This window comes from Delphinapterus leucas, chromosome 2, assembly GCF_059928025.1.
Source record: "Delphinapterus leucas isolate spDelLeu-1000000601 "Yukka" chromosome 2, BTC_Dleu_Yukka2, whole genome shotgun sequence".
Classification (NCBI taxonomy): domain Eukaryota; kingdom Metazoa; phylum Chordata; class Mammalia; order Artiodactyla; family Monodontidae; genus Delphinapterus; species Delphinapterus leucas.
The window spans coordinates 178,235,886-178,249,557 of NC_143130.1; the positions used below are offsets into that span (position 1 = coordinate 178,235,886).

A 13,672-nucleotide genomic window follows, 5' to 3' on the forward strand; every position below is an offset into this window, starting at 1 on the left:
ACAGGAAAAGATTCCGGGGCGCGCGTCCTCCGCGGCGCCACTAGAGGGCGCCAAGCGACCGCTCTGTTCCTTAGGGGCGCTTCCCACCCCCACCCCCCCGCCCCCCAGCCGCGTCCAGCCCGGCTCAAAGTCGCCAGGAGCCCGGGGTGATTCCAGACTCACCCAGAGGCTCATCAGACAAGGAGCCGAGACAGAAAAGGTGGGGATGCCAGGACGAGCTTCATCAGAAAGTGTCCTGTAGCCCGGTGAGCGATAGGTGGGTGGAGTCCCGCGCTGGCGACGGAATGACGCTGCCTGGTTTCGAGCAGCTGGGAAGGTCAAAATCCAAAATATGCTCTGTGGACCGGCCGCCGCTGCCACCCGGCACCGCGTTCCCGGGGCGTGAGGCGTTGCTTTCACAGCCATTAACCAAGCACCCACGTTGCGCCAGGCCCTGCTGGTGCTGGGAATGAGCCCATAGAATGAATGAATGAATGAGTGAATGAGTGAGTGAATGGGCGACCCCAATGTGGAATTTCGAGGGGGGAGAGGGGAATGCCAGACGCAGAGCCTGAAGGTGCTGGGCCAGCCGGACTTCCGCTGAGGGCTCAGTGTGGCCCAGGGTTGGGAGAGGGAGAGGGAGAGGGAAGATGGGGATGAGAAGGAGCCCTCAGCTTGGATTTGAGGGGCCATCCAGTGCAGTACTTGAAGGAGAAGGGCGGGGAATGGACATGTGGACAGTTCATCACCAACTTCTGATAAAATACATGTGGCCCAGCAGCCACTACCATCCCCCATCAACTTAGAATTCTGTCTCGCCAGCACTCCCTGCCTACTGCCAACTGAAAGCAGCCTCTACTGTGAACAAGAGAAAGCGGAGATGCCAAACGGAGTTTGCGGTGGGAGAGGCCAGGTTTGGGTGGAGGGTCCCCCCCCAACACACACAGAGTCAGCTCGGGGCAGAGTCCTGCCCCAGGAGGCCAAGGGAGCATCTCACAAAAATATCCCCTTCCCTGTCAGCTGGGGGCAGTCTAGCCAGCCCCCAGGATAAGGAATTTAGAGTGCTGGGCACTCTCTGTAAGCAGTCAGTCAACATAGACCATTCTTCTTACGATGTATTTATTCAACACAGCAAACATCTTTAGAAAACAGAAATGCAGGCACATTTGATCAATGTATGGATCCTTGTAGACTGGTTGTTCAGGTTCCTCTGATTTCCATTCTTTTAGAAACAACAAACACTTTTAATTTTGAGCCTATCACACATATAGGGCTGCACATCCGGAGACTGCTGCTCTGTTGCCCTGGCTCGGAGCCAGGTTGCGGATGTTTGAGTCCCTTGGATGCCCAAATGGCTGCGTCTCCTGGGTGGTGCTGACTCACGGTGCAGGCTGCAAGCAGCCTCTCTCCATCTGCCAGTTTGCTGCTGGGTTTCTGGGGCTCCAATGGTGTGTGGTCAATTCAGAGTTCACTAACCTGCACCTAACAGATTTTCTTCCATCCCTGTTCCTACCCCAAAGACATGGGGCAGGGGGCAGCCCTTAGCAGAGTGCCTGGTATTGAGTGAGCTCTCAGTGTTAGTTGTTGGTGGAGTTACTGTTATTCATTACAATTATGATCATAGCACAAACTCATTGCAGTGCTTTATATTTTTCCAGGAAGTTTATTTAGATCTGCTCAGGCATGTGATATAAGACTGGACTAGTGTGAAATAAGTCAGACAGAGAAAGACAAATATCATATGATATCACTTATATGTGGAATCTTCAAAAATGATACAAATGAACTTATTTACAAAACAGAAATAGACTCACAGACAGAAAACAAACTAATGGTAAGCAACAAGGACCTATTGTATAGCACAGGGAACTACACTCAATATCTTATAATAGGGACTTCCGTGGTGGTGCAGTGGTTAAGAATCCGCCTGCCAATGCAGGGGACACAGGTTCGAGCCCTGGTCAGGGAAGATCCCACATGCCGCGGAGCAACTAAGCCCGTGCGCCACAACTGCTGAGCCTGCACTCTAGAGCCTGCAAACCACAAGTACTGAGCCCATGTGCCACAACTACTGAGCCTACGCGCCTAGAGCCCGTGCTCCGCAGCAAGAGAAGCCACCGCAATGAGAAGCCTGCGCACCGCAACGAAGACCCAACTCAACCAAAAATAAATAAATTAATTAATTTTAAAAAATCTTAACCTATAACGGAAAAGAATCTGAAACAGATATATATATATATATCACTTTGCTGTACACTTGAAACTAACACAACATTGTACATTAACTATACTTCAATTAAAAAAATTCCACAGAAAAAAAAGAGTGTGGACTGATGGAAGGCAGGAGGAGGATGGGATATTAATCTGTCCCCTCTGCCATGAGCTTCTTAAAGACAAGAATCATCTCATTAGTCTTCATGTTCCAGCAGTTCCTGGGGCTTGGCACTGGGTAACTGAACAAGAATAGGCATACTGCGTGTTTTGCAGTTTTCCAAAGATGATTTGGGGAAGTCAAGTCATCCCACCATCATTCTACCAGTCAGGATTCAGCTCTCTGACTGTGCGCTTTGATATAAAAACAGCACCTTTGGCTTCCCCTCCTCCACCCAACTTAAGAAGCAAGTGATGAGTTTGAACTTTCAAAAGCCAATTACTGCTCCTTATAATAACTGTCATTGCTAAACCAAGAATGTGGGCAGCCTCCATGCTGGCCCTTATGTCATCTCGGTGTACTGGAGGAGGTCCAGGCACATGGGAGCTAGGGGGGAAACTTATTGGGCAGGCACGGCAGTCCCTGCCTTGTGTGGACCCAGATGCTGAGGCCATCGGAATGACAGCGTCAGCCCCGGCTGCTGTTCTAGGTGGATGCTTGTAGGTCTCCCCCGTGGTCCTCACGGCATCCTGGGGGGAATTATTTTGCCATTAGCAACCAGAACCTGCAACAGCCAGGCTTCACCCCACCGTTCAAGTGTCACCTCCTGGCTTTCCCTTACATCGCTCCTACAGTCAGGCCTCTCTGCTTTTGCAGAAGCTGCTTCCTGCTCTGGGAACGTCCCCTCCCAACCTCCCTCTTTCCAGCCTAGCAATGTGACACTTCCCTCATCTCCTCTCCCTCTGAAAAAGATCCTCAGTCTCCCTATGTATATTTAATAACACAGATGACCATATTCTAGCTCAACACATCGTAGTCATTCATTCGTTCAAAGAAACTACACAGGTTAAGTGCTTAGAACAATGTCAGGCACAGGCTAAATGCTCAAAACACGTTAGCTCGTTAACACCATTCATTCAGTATTAGTGCAGTGTCTCAGGCTCTGTGCTGTTCGCTGAGTCCACAGCAGTGAACAGGACAGACGTAGTCCCTGACCACCTCTCACCGCCCCCCGCAAGTTCCCACCGTTAGGGCTTGAGGTGTCGGTACTGCGGAGCCCCGCCCAACACTGGAACTACGAGTCCCAGAAGGCTGCGCGTCGGAGTCACCCGGGCCGCCTGAGCGCGACGTCGTGACGTCGGTACCGTGAGGGGGCCCAGTGGCTGCGGCGGGCGCCGGCCGTGGGCGGAGGGAGGCGGGCGGCGGCGGCGGCGGCGGCGGCGGCGGCGGCGGCGGGGCGGGGCCGGCGGGCGGCGGCCTTTAGGGAGGAGCCGGCGCTCCCGCTCCTCAGTCGGCAGTGGGCTAGCGGGCGGTTGGCTTGTGCTGCTCGTTTCTCTCGTGCGTCCGCCCGCTCGCTCTCGCGCCGAGTCGCGGCCGCCTTCTCAGCGCTGCCTGCGGGTCCCGAGCGCGGCGCCATGTCGGAGCCCGGGGGCGGTGGCGAGGACGGATCGGCCGGCCTGGAGGTGTCGGCAGTGCAGAACGTGGCCGACGTGTCGGTGCTGCAGAAGCACCTGCGCAAGCTGGTGCCGCTGCTGCTGGAGGATGGCGGCGAGGCCCCGGCCGCGCTCGAGGCGGCGCTGGAGGAGAAGAGCGCTCTGGAGCAGATGCGCAAGTTCCTCTCGGACCCGCAGGTGCACACGGTCCTGGTGGAGCGCTCCACGCTCAAAGGTGCGGGGCCGGGGCTGCGGTGGGTCCTCCGGCGCCCCGCCTCGCTCCCGCCACACCCCTTGCCGCCGGGTCCCCAGGGTGCTCCCTTCCGGGTCGCGGGGACGGAGGAGGTCGCCCAGCCTCGCCGTCACCCGCAACAATGGGATCGCTTTGTCAGCTCGGCCTCAAGATGGCCGAGTTGGGTGGAGACAGCGTCTCCCGGGCTGAGCGCGGGCGGAGGCCGCATTCCGGCCTCCAATGTCACATGGGCTTTTCGGTTTCGATTTGCGTCCAGGCCAAGGCCGGCCTCGGGAGGGATGTGTCAGGGGTGGCGCCGGGGGCAGCCTGGATTGTGGTCCTTCGGTCGTCCGGGTGTAGGGGGAGATACAGGCGAGCCGGAGCTGGGGGAGCCCTGACCGGCGGGCATCCCGGCCTCTGCCTTGTGCGGACCCAGATGCCGAGGCCCGAGGAGTGACAGTGACAGCCCCGGCTGCGAGCGGGGCATCACTGTTCTAGGTGGATAGCGCACGCAGGTCTCCCTCTTGGACTTAATGCTGTCCCTGTTGAGTGGGTGCATCTGCCCACTTCAGACGCGAGAAAACTGAGGCTCAGTCGAAGTGACTGCCCCAAGGTCACACCGGCTAATCCTACTCCCTAGGCTAGACTCAGCATGTCAGTGTCCAGCCCACTGCTTGTTTTCCTTCATCATGCCTTGTACTTGTGTGATGCTTAGATGATCCTAATGATGGCCCCATGGTCTTTGAATCTATTTTACAGATCTTAAAAGGAGAGAGACTTAGGTTAGGCACCTAGTGGAGGGACGGGACAAAAGGTTTGCATATTCCAGCAGTCTCCTCAAATAGTGACCTCCCAAAAGCGAGCCTAGGTTCCTCTTGAGAGTGGAGCTTGCCTTCAGGGAGGGTTTCCCCTTGATACTTTCAGACCATTTTGTAGCCAATGGCGAGCTTATTTGACAGCACATGTCTGGGTGTGGCACCGTCCATCCGGGAAGCCAAGGATGATGTCCAGGTAAATGCTAGCTTAGCACCAAGGATTGGGCATTGTCTGAAAGTGTTCGGAGACAAGCTTCTTATAATCTCAAAAGCTGTATGGTTCTGTCAGTAAGAGAATCTCAGCTATCTGCCTCCCCGCTCCCCTACACACACTTAGTTTCTTGCAGGTAGTTTGTTTCTTTCAAAGGTTTTTCCTACTCAGGAGATGCTTCACTGTAGCATTGGCCTCTGCAGGAGGGTCAGCGAGTGTGACCCAGCGAGTGTTTGGGGTTGTTTTCCTGCATGGAAACTGCTACTGTTTTAAAAAAAAATTTTTTTTGACTCATCTATTTTCTTTCAAAAAAAGTATATAGTCACAATAGAAAATTAAAGTATACAGATAAAATTAAAGTCACCTGAAATCCTTCGACCTGGATATGACCACTGTCAGCATTTTGGTATCTGTCTTTCTGGTCGTTTTTTAATGAATATACATTATTTTATTAAAATACATTTTAATCTGCATTGTTATTGTATTTTGAGTAGCTTTACCTTGGCTGATTCTTGATCATATTTTCATTGCACAGTTTTTGTTTTGAAATCAGTGATTTCTACCTTAGGTCTCAGTTTCTTTTTTACAGAAAAAAATTGTAGGTTTTGTTCTTTGCTTCTAGAGTGCTCCTCAGTGATTCACTTTTCTCAAACAACTTAGAATTGAACTTTGCTAAAATTATTGGAGGGGGACCCTATTTCTGTTGAATGCTTTCTGGTGCAAATCACCTCTGTTTTCTTGATGGGTACATTTTCTCCTTTCAGCAGAGCGAGTATCCACGGATCCAAATCTTGGCTCCATAATGACTTGCACTTTTGAATGTTGACTAGGTAATGAGACTGTCTGCAATTGAAATCCTATCTCATCCCTGGATTTATAAAAGTCCTGGAAGTATTTCTAGTAATTCAACCTGTCTTAACTTATTTTTCACTTACAAAAATCTGAGAAAAAACTATGTCGTCCCATCAGTCTTATTAGCATCCTGGCTACACTTACATAATTTAGATATAAGTGTTAACCCAGGTCACTTAGAAGGAGGGCTGGTTTTTATGAGTTAGCATTGCCATTTGCACATTTAATCAAATACGAACATCCAGTAGTTATTTACAGTGAAAAGGCAGGCTTGCATTATGATATGGAGAATAAATCTGAATGGTTTGAACTGAATAAAGACCGCCACCAACAATGAAGTCATATAACTTATTTAATGAACAGGAGAAGTTACTTTTACTTTATCTTCCTCCCACTTCCCCCCTTTTTTATGGAAAGAATTTTCCAAACACATGTAATTGTATATAGAAGCTTTTTTTTATATGAAGGTATATCTCTATATGTTTTTTTAAGTACTCCAGCTAGCTTTAAACTTTTTTTGTTAAAGTAAAGCCGCCTTTAAAGTGTAGAATAAAGGTTGTGACTATAACACTTGATCATTTTTTTTTTTTTTTTTGGCCACACCGCGAGGCATGCGAGCGAGCTCGTAGTCCCCCATCCAGTGATCGAATCTAACCCGTGCCCCCTGCAGGGGAAGTGCAGAGTCTTAACTACTGGACCACCGGTGAAGGCCCCCTAACAGTTAATTTTGATAGTGAAGAGTTGGTGAAAGGGAATGTCAAGTTGTAGCTCCCCGTTTTAAAAAGAGAAATCTCCTTCCTGTAATTCCTGGCCTATAGAAAATTGTTTTCCTCATAGCGTACTTCTAAAAGTATGACCAGGTAGGTGATCCCTACGTGATAGGCATATTACGATGTTAATGACACTTTTGTAGCGCTTTTTACCTGAAGTGCATTTTGGGGTGTGTTCTGTCCCGTGAAAGGTTGGGTGGTGAAGGTAGGGACTGGTAAGGATGCTGCGGTTTGCAGCTGCTGGAGTGGTGGTTCCAGGGCTTGTCTGGGACCAGGCTGGGAACGGGTGCTGTGGGGTTTTGGTTCGGTTTTGTTCCACTCAGATGTGTTACCCTTGGAGCTTTGTCTTTAAGACTGGAAGTAGTGGCTGCCTTTAGTTGGTGCTTACCCAAAGCTTGGGATTTTAGATGTTCCTGACGTACATGGTTCAGGGGGTTTTACCCTCTTCATTAGTGCAGAGATGACTGGAGTCTGGAAGAAAGCCATTGCTCCTTGCAGGACTCAGCTTCCTAGAGACGCGGTGGCGTACGGAGAGGTATGTTTTTGTGGAGTTTTAAACATTATTTTTCTGAGGACTTAATTTCCCTAAAAAGAGAAGAAATGTAGTAGATTGATGAGTAAAAAGTATTCATTTCTGGCTTAGACCCCAAAATGGTTAATAACATGATTAATAAATTAATAGGAAACATTTGCTGTGACATGGCACTGTCTTGGAGCACTGGGCCAGGAGTCCATCAGCCTGAGTTCTTGCTGTCCTGCGCTGTCACGCCGTAGGTGGGCCCGCCACCCTCTGTAGGACAAAGCAGTCTGCAGCAAGATGCTTTTCAAAGTGAGGCGTTTCGTAGTGAGTGGAATTCATGTACAGGAAAGGGAAAGCAGTCATTACTTCTTTTTAAAAAGTAAAGACAGATGGAAATTTCGACTCTCAGCATCATGGAGTTTCAGGCTGGGAACGGCGGGAGAGATTTAGTCCAGCGCCTCTGTCACGCGTGAGGAAACCAAAACCGCAGGATTTTAAGACCCAATTAGGAAAAGGATGTTTTAAGAAGGATTCTGAAACCTAAGAACTAATTTCTCTGTTGAATTCCTTGGTATCCATTAAATAGGAGTGTTTGTTTTCATTTACTTCATAGCAATTATTTCTTTTGAATTAGTGTTAGCCTTAAAAAGCATGAAGTCTTAAATCCTTTAGGCATTACTGACTTAGTATTTTTCACTTCCTTCTCTTTTTTTCTGGAAATGTCAAGAGGAGCCCCAATTTTACCTTGTGTACAAGGATTACATGGGGTTCAACCCTCCTTTCAAATTCCCAACAATGTTATGGATGGAGGAGAAGACTCAAGACGCTCACCACGCTCTTAGCCTTGTGCAGGGCAGGGAGTGGATGCGAAGAAGTCACGGCCTCAGAAGGAGGACAGAAGGGCGGGTGGACGTCAAGGTGGCTGGAGGAAGTACCAGGGATGGGAAAGCGGAGAGCTACCGGGAGGGCGTGTACCGGGCGGGAGTGTACGACAGCCAGCGAATCGCCCAAAGTAATGTGGTATCAGGAGTCTGTTTGGATTTTAAAGGGAAAAGAAAAGGAAAGATAAAGAGAGCCAGGAACACGTAACACGTCATCTGGCCAAAGAAAATGACTGGCTTCGTTTGCTAGCTTGAGAGGAGGCTTGCCCTGTGTCTGGAGAACGTTGGGAGGGGAGAGGGAGGGAGGGGATGACCAAGGGCAGGGGAGCCGGCAGCCTCCCCTCGCCCCTTTCCAGTTGCCTGTTCACCAGTCTGCGGACACATACCCATCTACCTAGGAGAGGTGGTATGAGTCTTAAGGTAATTGAATGTGCATCTGTTTGTATTTCATTAAATGAGGCACATTGCTCACCTAATTCACAAGGTAATTATACAAATCACTCCTACTTTGAAATACATTCATCTTTCAATAGAAGCATATGCAGAATAGTGCTAAATGACATTTTGAACATCTCTAGGAATTTGATAAACTCTCAGAAGTTAACCAAAGGAATGCCCACAGGGCGCTGTAAGATGTATCAGAATGGCTTGCGGCACAGGAACTCGAGAGCGCTGGTATTTTAGTTCCCTGAATGTGTTAGTAGGCAGCACAGTATCAGTGTGTTGTGTATTAACCAGTAACTTTAGCATCATTAGGAAACTGGTGCAGACTTTACCGAAAGTGGTATTACCTGATAAACGTGCAGATGGTGTTCGTATATAGCAGGATTAGTACCCTCTTTGTTGGGAATCAACTAATAAGTGTCTTTCTCTCCTCCTTTAAACAATTTTTTTTAAAGTTTCTGCAGAAGTAGAATTATTGTTATTTGGAAAATACAGTAATTTATAAAGAGGCAGGAAAGTTTAAATTGTTCGGCAGTTTATAAAACAATGTCATGTGTTCTTTATAATGGGAATCAGACATCCTCAGACTTCATATGATCTTCGTATTTATGGGGAGTAGCGTTAAAAAACTAATCCAAAATGTAGTCTATGGCTGATATTAATAATGACTTGCATAAATTACTGTCATCAAAGGAAGTTAGAATTTTACAGAGCAGTAGAGGACACGTATTTTGCATACCCGTGTCTGAGGATTATGTCATCGTGTGTGCATTCCCGAGCCCCAGCCGTCTCCTGCTGCATTGCAGTGTTATTCCTAGCGCGGGCTGGGCTGGGCTGGGCTGGGCTGGGCTGGGCGTTCACAGTGGTCCCGAGACAGCCGTGACTCATCGCCGGGCCTGCTGCCGGTTCCTTTAACCCTGTTTGCATTAGGATGTGCTGGGGATGTGGTTAGATGTTGTGTCCAGTTGGCATGTTTTCTATATGATTTTATTTGTATAGAGGATGCCGCTCTGTCAGGGAGGAAGATATGATTCAAGGTTACACCATACTTTTTACTTAGTAATTTCCTTTGGTGATTATAGAATGTTACTTTTATTGTCTATTTATTGTTTGGGTGTTATCTTAATGACATATATTTTATATAAGTCATAGAACAGCATTATTGAAAGTTCCAAAAATCAAGGGAAAAAATATTTCATAATCCCACCACCCTGACAACTATTTTAGTTCGGGGGTATTTCCTTATACTCTTTGTCTTTGTGTCTTACAGATTGCAATTATATGTTTGATTGGTTTCAGGCAGTATGATTTATCTTATCTTGTGGTATGTCCACATTTCAGTAGTTAGAAAACTCGGTTGGTTGGTTTGGGGGTTTTTTTCAGGTAGTCAGTAATTTTAAAAAACAGCTAGGAAGTCACTGGCATACGAAAATGTTCCGCCACTCACTCCTCCTCTCCTTCCTAAAATTATACTAAAAACAACATTTTGGAAGAGTAATTGTCTTGATAAATGTATATTTATATATATATAAATAAATATACTAATACTTTATATTCTTTTAGTGTGAATTTTGTATTTGTCTCATCTTAAAACGAAAGAAGCAAATAGCTTTTGCGCATAGTTTTTAGCATTTATAGAAACCTTATAGACCACATAATTTAATATCCCACCCCCTCTTCCGTTGCCCCTTTTACGTTTTACGAATCTGAAGCTGACAGGAAGAAAAATGACTTTCCCGAGATCACTTAGTTAAGTCTACTGCCTTTGTTGTTACACCATGACCTAGAAGTGAAGGTGAATCGTACATATCAAGTTAGATTAATCCTTCGATATTAATTTTTGCTAATGCAGTTATTCCATACAGTATGTCGTACCAAAGATAATTCAACTAGAGGGTGTGCCCATCTAGCTCATTAGTACTAGATCCAGAGGTTTGTATTACTTCCCATTTTTATGATTTTTATATTAATTTTTCAATTTTCATTTTTAACTATCTAGAAATTTTATTCGCATGCATCTTGAGTTATCTTGGTATTAAGTTCCAGTAAGCTTTTTCAAATCCCTGCTGTATTCATAAATTGACCCCAGAACAGGCTCTGAAAGCGCTATAAGAGCAGAGGGGACAGCCAGGTGAATGCCCCCTTGGTGACCTGGGGATGCTTCTTGATGGGGGTTTCCCTGTAGGGGCCTTAAAGAGGGAAGAGGGCAGGCTGTTGAGGAGCCCGGGTTTGGAATCAGACTTCTGAATTTTCACTCTGTCCCTTTCCAGTCACATGTCTGAGGGCAATTTACTTACATTCCTTGCTTGGAAAATAAGAATAATAATAGCCATGCCAAGCCCCATAGTGTCGTCGTGAGGGGTAGATGTGTGATGCGCCTAAAGTAATGCCTGTCGCATAGCAAGTGCTGAGTAGACACCTGAGCAGAATACCCTGGGGCTGGGGGTGGGAAGCGACCTCTGTGACTGGAGCACAGGGGATGAGACTGCTGGGATGCGGTGGGGAGAACTTGGCCTTATCGGACACCACCTAGCACCGCCCTGGGGCCAGGGCCCACTCTAGGCAGCGGCTCAGTCAGTCATTCAACGACCCAGGCAAGCCAGTGCGTCCCCAGTTTACAAACAAGGAAACGGAGATGCCAAGAAGTTAAGAACCTTGCCCAAGATCCCACAGCAAATAAGTGCCTGGGTCAGCAGTCAGAAAAAATGGGTAGAAGGGAGAATTAGGTAGAGCCGAGTCACGCAGGGGTTTAAACGCCAGGCTGGGGTTGGGGTGAGGCTAATCGCGCTCTGAACAGTTGATAAATTAAAACTTGGAATACTGACATGAATTTGATAGACTATTTATTATGATTTGTAGAGGATGTTGGTGATGAAGGAGAAGAAGAAAAAGAATTTATTTCCTATAACATCAACATAGACATTCATTATGGAGTTAAGTCCAATAGGTGAGTAGTATGAATATACCATTATTTTGGACTGTAAACTCGTGAGGAATAAATGTAAATCCTAATCGACTCAGACAAAGATGCTAAGAAAACACTCAGAAGATTTCTGCTCTTTAATTCAGTTTCTTATCTTTGATTTTATTTATTCAAATTAAGAGGATTTCCAAGTCAGTATAAAATCTAAAATATTTTTATTTTAATTGCCATATCATGGCATCATCCATTCTAGGTTTGAGCCATAATGTACTTAGCATATCTAATAATGCTCTCAGAGTATACCTGAGTTTTCATTATTACAAGTAAGTAGTAAACATTCATAGGTACACCGGTCTGATTCTTTTTAGGATAAATCCCTAAAGATAGCATTACTGGTTCAGATGCGATGCATCATTGAAGTCTTTAATGTGTGTTACCAGATCTCCCACCTTTTAAAAAGGTTGTGCCAGTTTATACTCCAGTAGACATATTCAAATTCAAATGTGTAAATGTTTATCTTGCCTTGGCTTTTTAAAACTTTTTACTTTGAATAATTTCAAGCTTACAAGAGTTGCATGGATAGCATGTAGAACTCCCAGATGTCAGTTAACATTTGCCATGTTTGCATCATCATTTTTTTTCCAGAACCATTTGAGAGTTATAGACAACCTGCCCCTTCATCCCTAAATACTTCGCAGCATTTCCTAAGAACAAAAACATTCTTGTTCACAGCCTCAGTACAATTTTCAAATTCCAGAAATTTTGGTACAGTATTACTCTAGGTATAGTACATATTCATATTTTCTCCATAATGTCCCCTACAGTATTTCTCCCATGATCCAGAATCCAATTCTGTGTCTTTCTTTCTGTGTCTTTGATGACATTGCCATTGTTGATACGTGCAGGCCAGTAGTTTGACGGACTGCCCTTCCGTTGGATCTGTCTGATGTTTCTCCATGGTTCCAGTCAAGTCGCACATTTTCAGCAGGGATACTACTGTGACTGTGTCCCTTCTCAGCATGTCACATTGGGAAGCTCCACTGACTTTTTAGAATAATGTGAAGTATTATGTATAAAGTACATATACATAATATGAGAACTGGAAAATTCAAATACTGCTTCTGTTGAAGCTGTTAATTCAACCACCTTTGAGCACCTGTTATGTGTAAGATACAGCAGTAGGTGTGCAAAGGAATAAAACTTAGCTCCTTTTCCCAAGAAGTTTATGGTCTTTTGGGAGAAAGGATGGCAGATACACAACTAGCTGTAATACTTGGCAAAATCTTAGAGGTGTAGAGTACCATGAAACATGAAGACTGGGGAGATTGCTTCTGCCTAGGGATGGCCCCATGGGAGAAGTGATGCTGGAGTTGGGTTTTGGGGGTTACTTGGAATTTCAGCAGATGAATATAGGTTTCTTAAGCAACTACACAAAAGCACATGAAGTTTAGAGAATGGGCCATGTAGTTTAAAGGGTGTCTCAGGTGGGGTAGGGGGTGTGTAGCAGGAGATGAAACTGGAAGGGTTGGTTTAGGCCAGGCTGTAGGGCCCTGGAATGTCCTCTCGTCACTTCAACCTGCAGGTGACTTTTGTTTAGTCAAGTTGACATGTGATTCAATGCCATAAATGAATGGGACAAATTATTATGAGATCGGATTTAAGTTAATCGGGGCTTGTAACTTGCAATTGCTAGGGAGGTTAGTTTTCCTGAGGGCAAGGTTATGGACTCAACCCCCATATGAGATAAACTGACTTGGTCTGCTTTCATGGTCACATGTTATAACCTTAACCTTGATTTGCTAGTTCTCACATAGGTGAGTAAAGAAAGACAAGCAATGTATTTCACTATTAGAAAAGCAACAATTTAGTCTATTCCTAATATGATTTTAAAATTAAAACATTCAAATGAATTTTTAGTCGGCACGCAACACAAAGAAGGCTGCAGTTACTAAAACTGATGAAGAATGAGACTCTTTGTTCTAGTTCCTTCTTTTCTGTTCTTTCAGCCTGGCGTTCATTAAACGGACTCCAGTGATTGATGCAGACAAGCCAGTATCGTCCCAGCTCCGTGTCCTCACGCTCAGTGAGGACTCGCCGTATGAAACCTTGCACTCTTTCATTAGCAATGCGGTGGCTCCTTTTTTTAAGTCCTATATCAGAGAGTCTGGCAAGGCAGACAGGTAAAAACCATTTTTCCTTCGTTAGTTTGAATGCCGTATTTTACTTAATGCTCACAACACA

The 13,672-nt window shown here is 46.1% G+C and overlaps 1 protein-coding gene across 2 annotated transcripts in view; it reads left to right on the top strand.

Annotated features, from left to right (window-relative positions):
* Positions 1 to 3,619: 3,619 nt before the first annotated feature.
* The window catches only part of DYNC1H1 (dynein cytoplasmic 1 heavy chain 1), a 65,694-nt gene continuing 55,641 nt past the window's right edge, over positions 3,620 to 13,672 (top strand). Inside the window, exons 1-3 of one of the 2 annotated variants that reach the window (XM_022576062.3) lie at positions 3,620 to 4,018; positions 11,368 to 11,455; positions 13,438 to 13,611. In XM_022576062.3, the coding sequence (XP_022431770.2) occupies positions 3,766 to 4,018; positions 11,368 to 11,455; positions 13,438 to 13,611 (515 nt within the window). In that variant the 5' untranslated portion in view covers positions 3,620 to 3,765. The remainder of the gene's footprint in view (positions 4,019 to 11,367; positions 11,456 to 13,437; positions 13,612 to 13,672) is intronic. The other variant, XM_089908211.1, reaches the window with a different exon arrangement.